At 45.5% G+C, this 13,959-nt stretch overlaps 1 protein-coding gene across 3 annotated transcripts in view; it reads left to right on the top strand.

Annotated features, from left to right (window-relative positions):
* Positions 1–736: 736 nt before the first annotated feature.
* The window catches only part of kcnk12 (potassium channel, two pore domain subfamily K, member 12), a 53,272-nt gene continuing 40,049 nt past the window's right edge, over positions 737–13,959 (top strand). For 2 of the 3 annotated variants that reach the window (XM_002935380.4, XM_031902922.1), the window contains exons 1-2: positions 737–1,174; positions 1,559–2,582. In XM_002935380.4, coding sequence (XP_002935426.2) covers positions 2,240–2,582 — 343 coding nt within the window. In that variant the 5' untranslated portion in view covers positions 737–1,174; positions 1,559–2,239. Of the gene's footprint in view, positions 1,175–1,509; positions 2,583–13,959 lie in introns of those variants that run through there. The other variant, XM_018094132.2, reaches the window with a different exon arrangement.

Below are 13,959 nucleotides of genomic sequence, written 5' to 3'. Positions count from 1 at the left end.
AAGTGAGAAAAAGTTTGGGGACCCCTGCCCTATATAATGGAGTATATTTAAGCCGGTTCTTCTGGACACTAACAATAAAGTACATATTACCAACATCAGGCAGTGAGTAGTATACACAGTGCTCATACTCTGAATCAAACACATTCACCTTCCTATGTTAGCAAATGAAATGTTTGGGGATTTCAGAATCTCATGTAAAGACAACTGGGCTCTAGTGATGAGTTAATATGTTCCCCAGGCATGGATTCGCAGCGTCAAAATTGGGCCGTGGTTGTGCCAAAAAAGGATGCGGTCGCGTCAAAAAACGCAGGTGACAAAAAAAGACGCGGGCAACAAAAATAATGCGTAATTTTCTTGCCGTTTCACGAATTTTATGGCGAAACGGGACAGATTCGCTCATCACTACTGGGCACCAAAGTCAGAGGCAGTGTATATAAAATGACAGATGTCTAACTAATAGGTAGAGATTTATACACAGAGGCAAAGCTTCTATTGGCTTCTTTTTGCAACAGGGCATTTATGGTGTTTTACTGGTTCAGGGATCTTCCTAAATGTTTCAGGCATAACAGTGTTACATAAGGCACATTTTTAGCAAGATGTAGCTAAGCCTACAGTATAAGGACAGTAATGAGCAGAGAGATACAGAATGGTAGGGAAAGCTCTAAACTCACATTCCATAAAGAGCTGCATTCACAGCTTGGGGTTCAGAAGGGCGAACGCTGCGTTTAGTTGTCTATGCGCCAAATCGCACATGGCCAGGCTCCATGGGAGAAGCAGTCACTTTTATCTCTGTTCCTGCCGTTACAGTATAAACTGCACCTAAAAAATGGGAGGAGCGCCTAGACCTTGGGATGAACTGGGCGCTTTAGTTACTGTAGCAGGCAGTCGCTCCTACAGGAAGGCAGCTGCACCGGTTGCATTAGTCTGCGGCACGTCAGTCGCTCTGGGCAGCACCAATGCGCATAGAACTCAGGGCTGCGCTGTCCGAGGTGCTGAGGGGAACCCGGCCACATTGCATCGCTCAGCGGCAGAACTGACTCCGGCAGCAGCGCTCTCTCTCCACCATGCAACAAAGAAGCAGTCGACAGACTGAAGCCGCCTTATTCTCCTTCTCTCACTGGGAGACTTGTGGCTGCAGCGCTGAGTCTTCTAAAGAAGTTCCCAAGGGCAGGAGGTAAATGAGAATATTCCTTAAATGCCCCACTGACTTTATTTATTGCTGTTCCTACAGGCAAGTTATAGGGGATCTTTTATCTTCAGTGCAGAAAGTAACTATTTTTTCTGTTCATTTTTATCTTATATTGTTTCCATATGTCTTAACCTTGGATGTTACTGAACTACAACTCCCAGCATGCATTAAACCCATGATATTAGGCTGAAGCAGTCTAGCACAGCCAAGGTTAAGGAACAGGGTTTTACACATATAGACCAAGTTCTTTAACTTAATGTGATTTCTAGGATTTTCTGCAGCGTTTCTATGCTCTCTAGGGATTTATTTGCTATTACTGACCCCAGACAGTGCATAACACTTTATTAGTCTTGGTGTTTTTGCTTCAAGGTAAACTGAGAGAGCCAAGGAAGGCGGCTGGGAACCTGCACAGGCGACATTTACTGGGAATCATTACGTTATAGCTATGAAAGGGCACCGTGGAACAAGCTAAAGGGATCTCTGTGCACTCGGATTACTCTCCCCGGACAGCACTTTAGTCAATTTAAACAAACTCTCTGCAACAAAGAGCTGCGACGCTGTTTAATTGCATTAAAGTGATTTCTAAGAGTCCCCCCCTCCCCAAGCCATTATGGGGATATACCACCTGGGCAAGCATAGGGAAGATTAATGCAGCCAGGCATGGCCAATACATTTCTGCATGCATGGAATACAAGCGCTGTGTAGGGAGAAGCCTGAGTCATGCTATTCTGCTAATTCAAAGAGAAACAATCAATAACAAAGATCTTCGGATGCTGCTCCCCAAGACAAGCATGCTTTAGGTATTGGTGAAGCAGCAGGTTGGTTTTATATCTGTATCCCGCCCATAACTGCATCCTTTGTGGAATGTGAATATGCCCCCTGTTACCGATTTCAAACCAAAAATGTGGAGTGGAATGAAGAGCTACACTTTGGGGCAAGTTGGCCGAATAAAGTGCATCGCACTGATATCCTTATGATTGGTGATCCGATGCCTTTCTATCCAATGAGGCGTGGGTTGCTCTCAGCCTTCCCTGTGGTGCTGAAATTTGGATGATGTCTGGAAGGAGAACTAAAACTTGCTGCTGCTTGCTGCCACTGAACGAAGACAACGGACGCTTTCTGCTCCTGGCTGTTTTCATTCTACTCTATCTGATTGCTGGGGCCACTGTGTTTTCCACCATAGAGAGACCCTCGGAAGCCCTGGCTCACACCCGCTGGAATACAATACTGAGGAACTTTAGCCATTCCTTTAACATCAGCGTCCTTGAGCTTCGCTCCTTCTTGAAAGATTATGAAGCAGCAATGGCTGCGGGGATCCGGGCGGATGCCCTGAGACCTAGGTGGGACTTTACCGGAGCATTTTACTTTGTCGGGACAGTCGTGTCAACTATTGGTAAGGCTCAGTTTTCTTTTCCTTCAACCTTTCATTGGTTGCCATGTTACGTAGACTTTAACCCATCATTGGATACACTTTTATGTACCCTTGTATACATTACAAGGGTTCCCTATATGTGATATAATAATTCTCTATAAAGTCTGGGATCTGCTATTGGGAAACCCATTATCCGGAAAACTCTGAATTACAGGAAGGCCATCTCCCATAGACTCCATTTTAATCAAATAATACTAATTTTTTAAAATGATTTCCTTTATCTCTGTAATAATAAAACAGTACTTGTACTTGATCCCAACTAAGATATAATTACCCCTTATTGGGGGCAGAACAGCCCTATTGGGTTTATTTCATGGTTAAATGATTCCCTTTTCTCTGTAATAATAAAACAGTACCTGTACTTGATCCCAACTAAGATATAATTACCCCTTATTGGGGGCAGAACAGCCCTATTGGGTTTATTTAATGGTTAAATGATTCCCTTTTCTCTGTAATAATAAAACAGTACCTGTACTTGATCCCAACTAAGATATAATTACCCCTTATTGGGGGCAGAACAGCCCTATTGGGTTTATTTAATGGTTAAATGATTCCCTTTTCTCTGTAATAATAAAACAGTACTTGTACTTGATCCCAACTAACCAACTTATCCAGAAAACGCCGGGTCCTGAACATTCTGGATAATAGGTCACGTACGAAAAGTGCAAAAATACTGAAAATGCAGAAAGTTTTGCCAGTGAGAAAGGGGCTAGCTCTAGTACCAGGGAAAGAAGAGATTAGCATGAAGGGGAACTAAAGTTCTAAAAAAATTAGTGTTTTGCCCAAACAGTAGGGCATTGCCAAGGCTTTATAAATAAAGATATACATACATACATACATACATACATACATACATACAAGGCTGATCATGTCTGCACAGATAGTTCTACAATGCAATTTTCTTAACTTCCCCTTGACCAAGTCCTGAGAGTAGCACATCCTCTGTGCATGTAGGGTGACAATAAATATATCTCATTGGGCATTAGTACAGACTAGAGCACCTTATGTGTGTAGGGTGCTGTCACCCAGTGTATATAAATATGTAGGGTGCTGTCTGGGAAGAAGGTGCAGTTCCCTTTCTTTTTGCTTCAGCACCTATAGGGCTGGTAGGGCAGCTCTGTGGAAATGGCTCTGTGTTCTCTCTAAGCATATTTAGAGAGGAAAGAGAGAGAATATATATATATATATATATATATATACATATATACAGAAAAAGACAGAGCACACCCTAATAATAGTCAACTGCCCCGGGTGCTTGCAAAAAACATGTATATAGCAAGACAGTGCAGGGCCGCCATCAGAAATCACGGGGCCCCTCACAACAAAATTTTCTGGGCCCCACCCACCCAAGCCCCCAATGGCCCCTCCCTCCCACACCCCCAATGGCCCCTCCCTCCCACACCCCCAATGGCCCCTCCCTCCCACACCCCCAATGGCCCCTCCCATCAATACAAGGGACACACAAGCATTGGTAGCGAGGGCCCACTAAAACCTTGGTAGCCAGGGACCCCCTAAAACATTTGTGGCCAAGGATTACATTTTGCATTAGTGCCAGTGCCACTAAAACATTGCTAGCCTGCCCAGGGCCCCCTAAAACATTGGTGGTCCTCCCCCAGTGTCCCCCATACAATGGCCCGCTCTCCGCTGCTTCTTGCCGCTCCCCCCCCACCACCCCCCCACCCCACAGAATCCTCCTGCTTCTTCTAGGGTCCCCCAAGCATCCTGCTGCTTCCTTCAGGGGCCCCCCCAAGCATCCTCCACCTTCCCCCAGGGCCCCCCCAAGCATCCTCCACCTTCCCCCAGGGCCCCCCCAAGCATCCTCCACCTTCCCCCAGGGCCCCCCCAAGCATCCTCCACCTTCCCCCAGGCCCCCCAAACATCCTCCACCTTCCCCCAGGGCCCCCCCAAGCATCTTCCACCTTCCCCCTTCCCCCAGGGCCCCCCAAGCATCTTCCACCTTACCCCAGGCCCCCCCAAACATCCTCCACCTTCCCCCCAGGCCCCCCCAAACATCCTCCACCTTACCCCAGGCCCCCCCAAACATCCTCCACCTTCCCCCAGGCCCCCCCCAAACATCCTCCACCTTCCCCCAGGGCCCCCCCAAACATCCTCCACCTTCCCCCAGGCCCCCCAAACATCCTCCACCTTTCCCCCAGGCCCCCCCCAAACATCCTACACCTTCCCCCAGGGCCGCCCCAAGAATCCTCCAGTCCCCCCCCCCCGGCATCTTTTGTCCAGGGCCCGGGCGTTTAAAGGGGGCCCGGCCAGGCGCTGTTACTGTTATTGCTGGTATCCGCTGTTGTGTCCCGAACTCGCCGCTACATGTGCGCTTTTATAGGGTTGCGCCCTGTGCGTGTGACGTCAGTACGCACAGGGTGCAACCTTATAAAAGCGCACACGCAGCAGGGAGTTCGGGACATCACAGCGGATACCAGCAATAACAGTAACAGCGCCTGGCCGGGCCCCCTTTAAACGCCCGGGCCCGGGACAACTGTCCCCCCTGTGCCCCCCTGATGGCGGCCCTGAGACAGTGAGCCGCACACACAGGGACTGTCCCTGAGGAAGAGCACAGTTAGTGCTCGAAACGTTGGATTTTTTCTATTAAAAAATTTTTTTTGCTTTCTAACTAAGTCCCTGTGTGTGCGGCTCACTGTCTTGCTATATATATATATATATATATATATATATATACTGTGTATATATATATATATATACAAAGGCTAGGGAGATGGACAGTGGGACAAGACGGGGGGAAATGCATCGGAAGGGGGCTTAAACATATAGATGGACTGGTGAGGTTAAGCCATGCCAGTCTATATAAACCTAGCAAATAACTGCATAGGCTATGTTATGATATAAACTGATAATATGATATCACCTAAATATAACACGATATGAGGAGAGATATAAGGAGAGGATAAATGATATTGGGGACAGAACAGAGGAGAAGAGATAGGGAAAGAATGGTTTCAGCATATCACTAGAATGTACCCAGGGCATTCACCTTGGGGCAAGATGTTAGAGCAGAGTGGGAAAGCTGTGCAATGGGGGTGTTTCTAAGGGGCCATTGGGCATTCATTGTGGGAATTTGAAATTGCTGCAGGGAATTAAAAATGACAGATAGGGCAAGTCAAACTTGTGTCAAAGTCAAAGTGTGGTGAGCAGGGCCATGTTTTAATAATGGTTCTTTCTCCATAATGGGCTCAGGGCAAGGCCTCATTGATGGTCAGCCGCAGCCACACTTAGGGGCACATTCATGAAATCACGAGCTCGAATCCCAAATGGGATACATTCGGATTGGATACAAAAATTTCTGAAGATTGCAAAAATCACGAAAATGCTTACGAAAAAATCATATTAGTCACGATAATATCATATTGGCAATCCGAAAGTCACGAAATTTTCACACTGAATGATTGTAAACAGTGGGAAAACCTTTCCAATTTTTTCACGCAAGCGGTGAAAAATTCAGCGAAAATACGCTTGGAGCATTCGTGTCTTAGTAAATCTGCCCCTTAGAGACTTGGGCCAGCGCTACCCTCAGGCAGGTGGATTGGAATATAACTGGAATATAAAGCCAAAAGTTCTCTTCCTTGTGGGCTCATTGCTGAAAAGCAAACAAGCAGAACTTCCCAACCCACTTCAACATGAGATACCACATCACTAGGGGGCACATTTACTAATCCACGAATCCGAATCCCGAATGGGAAAAAATCGGATTGGAAACGAAAATTTTGCGACTTTTTTGTCGTTGTCGCATTTTTTTTTATCGTATTTTGCGCGATTTTTTCGTTGCCGTTGTGATTTTTTCGTATTGAGCAATTGTAAACGGAGTGACAGCGACGAAAAAGTTGCGGAAAATATACGATAAAGTCGTAACAGCGACGAAAAAAATCGCAGGACATACGGAAAAGTCGCAAAAATACCGATTATTGCGAAAAACCGCGTTCGGACGCTTTCGGTCCGTTCGTGCATTAGTAAATCTGCCCCTAGATAGAGAGTTATAGCAGAACAAGATTCTGAGGGTTGTTTCAAGTGTTGGTTGCTCCCCCAGTCATGTGTGCCCTGGTATTTGCCCCTTTTGCCCATTTATTAAAATAGCCTGAATGTGAAGCATCATGGGTAAAAAAAAGAGGGTTACAAAGTGCAAGTGGAGAGAAGGAATGTGGTAAAATACTTGTAAGGGTAAAGGAAGTAGAGGGAGTAAATTAATACATGAGACAAGATGTTGCTATGGCAACTAGAGTGTGTGGCTTCATGCAAGGGTGCCCTCTGTAGGTCTTCCCTGTCCTCCATGTACCAGAGCAGCCTAAAAGCCTGACTGTCATGTGAAATAATACATTCCTGATGAAGTTGTTCCGTGCGCGGCAGACATTCATGTTGTGAGACAGCTCTGGGTGCCTCGGTGGTGACAGGATTAAGTAACCGAATTAGTGCCGCTCGCCCGACTTTCCCTTCGCTGCAGAAGCTTTCAAAACAGTTTGAAAGCAAAAATCATATAATTATAGATTCTGTGTATTTTCTGGATGTAAGCAGGTCATTGCAAGGTGGAATATACTCACATATTAGTCTTATTAGGTAGATCACTACTATGCAGGGGTTATAGAGGCAGGTTTGGGGCAGAGTCAGGGCTGCCAGGGGGCGAGTGGGTTGTATTTTAGCAACAAATAAAGCAGTGCAGGTTATACATTAGTGCCTTTATAAGTTGGTACAACCACCCTTCCCTCCAGTACTGCTCTGGGCCCCCACTACTCAACCCCCAGCACTGCTCTGGGCCCCCACTACTCAACCCCCATCCCTCACCGGACCCCCACTACTCAACCTCCAGCCCTGCTCTGGGCCCCCACTACTCAACCCCCAGCACTGCTCTGGGCCCCGACTACTCAACCCCCAGCCCTGACCGGGCCCCCACTACTCAACCTCCAGCCCTGACCGGACCCCCACTACTCAACCTCCATCCCTGACCGGGCCCCCACTACTCAACCCCCAGCCCTCACCGGGCCCCCACTACTCAACCTCCATCCCTGACCGGGCCCCCACTACTCAACCTCCATCCCTGACCGTGCCCCCACTACTCAACCTCCATCCCTGACCGGGCCCCCACTACTCAATCTCCAGCCCTGACCGTGCCCCCACTACTCAACCTCCATCCCTGACCGGGCCCCCACTACTCAATCTCCATCCCTGACCGTGCCCCCACTACTCAATCTCCATCCCTGACCGGGCCCCCACTACTCAACCCCCAGCCCTCACCGGGCCCCCACTACTCAACCTCCATCCCTGACCGGGCCCCCACTACTCAACCTCCATCCCTGACCGGGCCCCCACTACTCAACCTCCATCCCTGACCGGGCCCCCACTACTCAATCTCCATCCCTGACCGGGCCCCCACTACTCAATCTCCATCCCTGACCGGGCCCCCACTACTCAACCTCCATCCCTGACCGGGCCCCCACTACTCAATCTCCATCCCTGACCGGGCCCCCACTACTCAATCTCCATCCCTGACCGGCCATTCATGCTGCTTTCTATGCCAATGACCGCTGCCGGCTGCCTCTGTATCGTTCCAGTTGTGATGCTGAGCTCTCGGAGGATCCCTTGCAATGACTTGACCCAGCACTTGTAAAGGGTTGATCGTTTGCTGAGGGCAAAACAACTGGTGCTTGAAATACAATGATTCTGAGCATTTCCTAGAAATGACAGACCCCTTATTTTATAGTCATACTGACATATTTTAAATGACAGTGCCAAGGGCCAACGTGGAAATCTTATCCTTTGCAGTTGCCAGGGAACTGTGGTTAGAAGCTCAATGTACTATCCTGCTACACTGACTTATGTTTGGGAAAAAAATTAACTCCTTGGTTTCTGCACTTCAGTCAATGGGTTGTACTATTTTCCCTTTAAACTATATAATTAGGTCTTGGCCCACCCCCTTGATTCAATAGCTCCTCCTCCTCTCTCTGCTCTCCCAGTCTCCCTACTCCCTACTCCCGCTCCCCCAAACCCCAACTCAGTGCTTACATACCCCCACACACACCAGCCATTCACTCTCTCCATTAGAACTGCACCCTCACCTTTAGCACCCTAGGTGGCTGCTTCTCCTGAGTACCCTTAGTTCTCGCCCTGCTTCATATTAAAAACTATACTTGAGAAGCTTTGACCCTTCCTCAGGCTTGTAGTGGCCAGTGGGCATAACAACAACAACACTGGGCCCCCAAAAAATCTTTAGAGGGTCCTGGCATGCACAGCAGCCCCTACTTGCCCCCCCCCCCCCCCTCCACCTGGACTCACTGCCTGACCTCTTGTGCCGGAGTAGGTAAGAGAGTGGCTGGAGAGGGGGGATTTCTAAATATTATAGAAAAGGCAGACCCCGCAGTCTGTGCCTTCCTGTTCCCCAAGCCCCCTGCAACCACAGGGTCTGGTTCCTCTATAGTTTTGCCACTGGTAGTGGCACCTTCTTGCATATGTTTGCCAGCCTTTTTATTTCAGAAATGTACAGAGTTGGGTGTGTTCCATCCTGTGATTTTTTTCGTCTCGATGAAATGAACAGAACGTTCTGATTTCCTTATACATTGTATAGATAGTAACTAGTTATTTCTCATTATGCTTGGCTAGTTGGTGGCTGTACTTATATCTCATTACCTTGACATACGTACCCAAGTATGAGAAAACTGTATCCTTTAGTTTATGGAAAATTGAATTAAGAGATACCTTTTTCCTTTCTGAACAAAATCTCTCCCTATAAATGCTATTTTTTTTGTACAGCTATGGGACCTGTTATCCAGAACGATCTGGACCTGGGGTTCCAGTTAAGGGGCCTTTCTTTAATTTGGATCTCCATACCTTAAATCTACTAAAAAATCATTTAAACATAAATTAAACCCAAAACCATTGTGTTGCCTCCAAAATGGGTTAATTATATCTTAGTTGGGATCAAGTACAAGACACTGCGTTATTATTATAAAGAAAAAGAAAACAACTTTTGAAAATCTTAATTATTTAATTAAAATGTAGGAGAGATGGCCTTCTGGATAAGGGCTCTGGTACACGGGGAGATTAGTCGCCCGCGGCAAAACTCCCTGCTCGCGGGCGACTAATCTCCCCGAGTTGACTTCCCCCTGCCATCCCACCGGCGAACATGTAAGTCGCCGGCGGGATGGCAGACGCGGCGGGAGAGATTTCGGGAAATCGCTGAAAAAGCCTCGCGAGTCTTTTTCGGCGATTTGCGCAAAATCACGCCGCCGCGTCTGCCATCCCGCCGGCGACTTACATGTTCGCCGGTGGGATGGCAGGGGGAAGTCAACTCGGGGAGATTAGTCGCCCGCAAGCAGGGAGTTTTGCCGCGGGCAACTAATCTCCCCGTGTACCAGAACCCTAACAGGTTTTCCTTGCCTGTATCTGCTTGGAATGCTCTGAAACCCATGGGGGCACTGTTATGAGCAGTACTAAAACCCTGATTGCATTTGCACACACTATAAATAAATGTATAAATATATAGTATGTATTGTGTATGTATATGCCCTGGGGCTCAGTTGATGGGTTCCACTTGGGTTGTAAATGGATTATTAGAAAGAATCCTTTGCTCAGTCTAGGTAAGCTGGCCTGGGGATGTTGTGCTGCAGTGCAGTGATATAATGGAAATGTGTCAAGTAAGCAGTCCTACCTGAGAGTCAGCGCGGAGCGGAGATTTATATGCAGCAATGGAGAAAGCAAACCCCACGTTCCAGGCTCTCCTGTCATCTCTCCCCCTGTGACCACGGGGTCTGCTTCCTCGATTGTTGCTCCCCTGACTCTGCCCCACTACATCTCACAGCTAAGCAACCTGCACTATAAATGCTGCCTGACACTCATTGGCTCTTACTGTTGGTTCTGAACTTTGGAAATATTGCTTGCATTATGGTTTTAGGTCTGGTAATATGTATAAAATAATTTTGGAGCTTTTCTATGGAAACATATTGAGATGAAACTGTGTGGCTGTGATGATGAGTGGGCATACAGAAGTGGCGGCGTGCCCAAATGTTCCACTGGTAACGTTAAACAAGACTGATATGTATTGTTACTAGGGATGTGCGTAACCTGGCATATGGGTCAATGCTTGCCTGAAACCCTATACTCCTTCTGCTGGATTTAGACCAATTCCTACGTGTTTAGGAGAACCATGACCAAGAAGAACCTGTCATGATCAAGACATGTTACTACACAATCAATGGATGATGCAATTTGGATAATTAGGGTTACAAACTGGTTCCTTATTGGGCTAAATATTTTGTGGATTTGTTTAATCCCTAATTCTATCTGATTTTTGCTTGTCTTTCTAATCAGGCCCTTCCCTATTCTTTCTTATACAATTTAAGTCCTTATCACATTCACACACACTCTGGGATTGATCAGGAGTCAATTAACCTGCCTGTGTGTATTTGTATTGAGGGAGGAAACTGAAGTAACTAGAGGCAAACCATACAGACACAAGGAGAACATACAGGGCTCAAAGGTCCTGGCCTCGGACAATACAAAATTAGGCAGCATGTTGACTAGCCTCTAGAGCAGGGGTGGGCAAACTACGGCCCGCGGGCCACGTCCGGCCCATTGTGGAAATGGCATAATGCTGGCAAGGCCCGGCCCCTGAGCCAAAAAGTTTGCCCACCCCTGCTCTAGAGCACTGTGGACTGGGCAAAAAAACACTTGATAGTTCTTTAAAGTTCCCCATGGCCAGTCCTGGTTGGCTTGTAGAGCAAATTAAGGAGCGGACCAGCACTCTTGTGCACTTGCAGGTGTAGGGTGTTAGGTTGCTGGTCAGGCTGCGTAAGTTGTGTCTGTCCTGGGGGGGGGTGAGTTTAAAAATTCAGCCCTGAGAATATAAAAATTCCTTGAAAATGGCATCAAACCTAGGATTCCAGCACTGCTAGTATTGGCTATGGCAGCATCATGCTGCCTTAGTGATCCTAGTAAATAGCAGTTTTAGTTTCAGCTGCAGAACATGAAAATATGAAATAAAATTAAAAAAAGAAGCATTTTAAGATGATAGGGGAGGGGGAGATTGGTGCATTTGATAATTGCAATCTCTCTGATTGATTTACCCTATACACTCACATATAAACTGCCTTGGTGCCCATCCACCCTCTGTAGATCTGAGCAGCTCTGTTTAGCATCTGATCTTCCTTCCCGGTTCTCGCTTCTTTAACGTCAGATTGTTCCTGCTGCTGAAATGATTTTCCTTGATTATTACTGGTCTGTTCTAGCACTAAGCTGTTTTTTTGGTACAGTAGTTTGATAAATAGCCCACGATTTACAGCAGCATTTTGATTGATATGCAGTCCCATTTTCTTGCATTTGCCTGCCATCCATCTCTGCTAGAGACACGGGAGAAAAAAACTAAAAATGAAGAGAAACAAGTAAAGGTTTTCACGATGACTACATCGATTATTGAGGGCTCTTAAGATAATCTCATTAGGGAAAGCAATTTTCTGTGAATGATACTTATTCTATCATAGAGCTTAGTCGGGAAATTCGGTTGTTTTTCTTGTCTTCTCTTAATATCTCATGTTATTGAATATTTTGTTGCTGAAGGATGATACAGTATGTGTTTAGCGCTAGTAAAATGAATAATACTATTTCTCTAGCCAAAGTACTATTTCACTACTATTTCATTAACAAGTACAGGTATGGGATCCGATATCCGGAAACACATTATCCAGAAAGGTTGTCTCCCATAGACTCCATTATAAGCAAATAATTCTAATTTTTAAAAATGATTTTCTTTTTCTCTGTAATAATAAAACAGTACCTTGTACTTGATCCCAACTAAGATATAATTACCCCTTATTGGGGCAGAACAGCCCTATTGGGTTTATTTAATGGTTAAATGATTCCCTTTTCTCTGTAATAATAAAACAGTACCTGTACTTGATCCCAACTAAGATATAATTACCCCTTATTGGGGGCAGAACAGCCCTATTGGGTTTATTTAATGGTTAAATGATTCCCTTTTCTCTGTAATAATAAAACAGTACCTGTACTTGATCCCAACTAAGATATAATTACCCCTTATTGGGGGCAGAACAGCCCTATTGGGTTTATTTAATGGTTAAATGATTCCCTTTTCTCTGTAATAATAAAACAGTACCTGTACTTGATCCCAACTAAGATATAATTACCCCTTATTGGGGCAGAACAGCCCTATTGTGTTTATTTAATGGTTAAATGATTCCCTTTTGTCTGTAATAATAAAACAGTACCTGTACTTGATCCCAACTAAGATATAATTACCCCTTATTGGGGGCAGAACAGCCCTATTGGGTTTATTTAATGGTTAAATGATTCCCTTTTCTCTGTAATAATAAAACAGTACCTGTACTTGATCCCAACTAAGATATAATTACCCCTTATTGGGGGCAGAACAGTCCTATTGGGTTTATTTAATGGTTAAATGATCCCTTTTTCTCTGTAATAATAAAACAGTACCTGTACTTGATCCCAACTAAGATATAATTACCCCTTATTGGGGGCAGAACAGCCCTATTGGGTTTATTTAATGGTTAAATGATTCCCTTTTCTCTGTAATAATAAAACAGTACCTGTACTTGATCCCAACTAAGATATAATTACCCCTTATTGGGGGCAGAACAGTCCTATTGGGTTTATTTAATGGTTAAATGATTCCCTTTTCTCTGTAATAATAAAACAGTACTTGTATTTGATCCCAACTAAGATATAATTACCCCTTATTGGGGACTCAGGCACAATGCACTGAGATGGCGCCTACACACCAGTATTACAGCTAAAAAATACATTTGTTGGTTCAAGAATTACATTTTAAAACATTATTAAGACTCTGATATATGCCCTTGTTACAGCAATTTGGGCATACATTGGTTTATATATATAAAATACCATATCCTAGTTAAGAAGACATATGAATAAATATTTAACAAAGCATTAATACGAAAAAAAGGAGGTATCCAGCAGGGATTGGACCAAGCAACCAGAGGACTACACTACCACTGCCCTATGTCACACAATCACAGGGACATGAAGGGTAAATTACAAGATCTTGAAGAGATAGCAGGGAAAGTTGGACTCCTACACGTCTGAGAAACCTGGAAGGTTATGAAGGATCCTCAACGTGGGACTCAAAGACCTGTGGGGACGAATTAAAAAAAAAGCTGAATGCCACCCAGATTAAGAAGAGGAGGTTCTGATGGGTCAGAGACGCACTAGTTTGGAATCCCAAAGGATGAAGAAAGCAGGGAAACTTAGGGAGCTCGGCAAGTAGGAGAAAAAGTTGAGGAAGAGGTCAGAGAATGACATAGTACTACTGCAGCAGTATATGCAATATTTG

This window comes from Xenopus tropicalis, chromosome 5, assembly GCF_000004195.4.
Source record: "Xenopus tropicalis strain Nigerian chromosome 5, UCB_Xtro_10.0, whole genome shotgun sequence".
In the NCBI taxonomy this organism is placed as follows: domain Eukaryota; kingdom Metazoa; phylum Chordata; class Amphibia; order Anura; family Pipidae; genus Xenopus; species Xenopus tropicalis.
The sequence above is the reverse complement of the archived record's forward strand: the minus strand, read 5'-3'. Positions and strand labels throughout refer to the sequence as shown.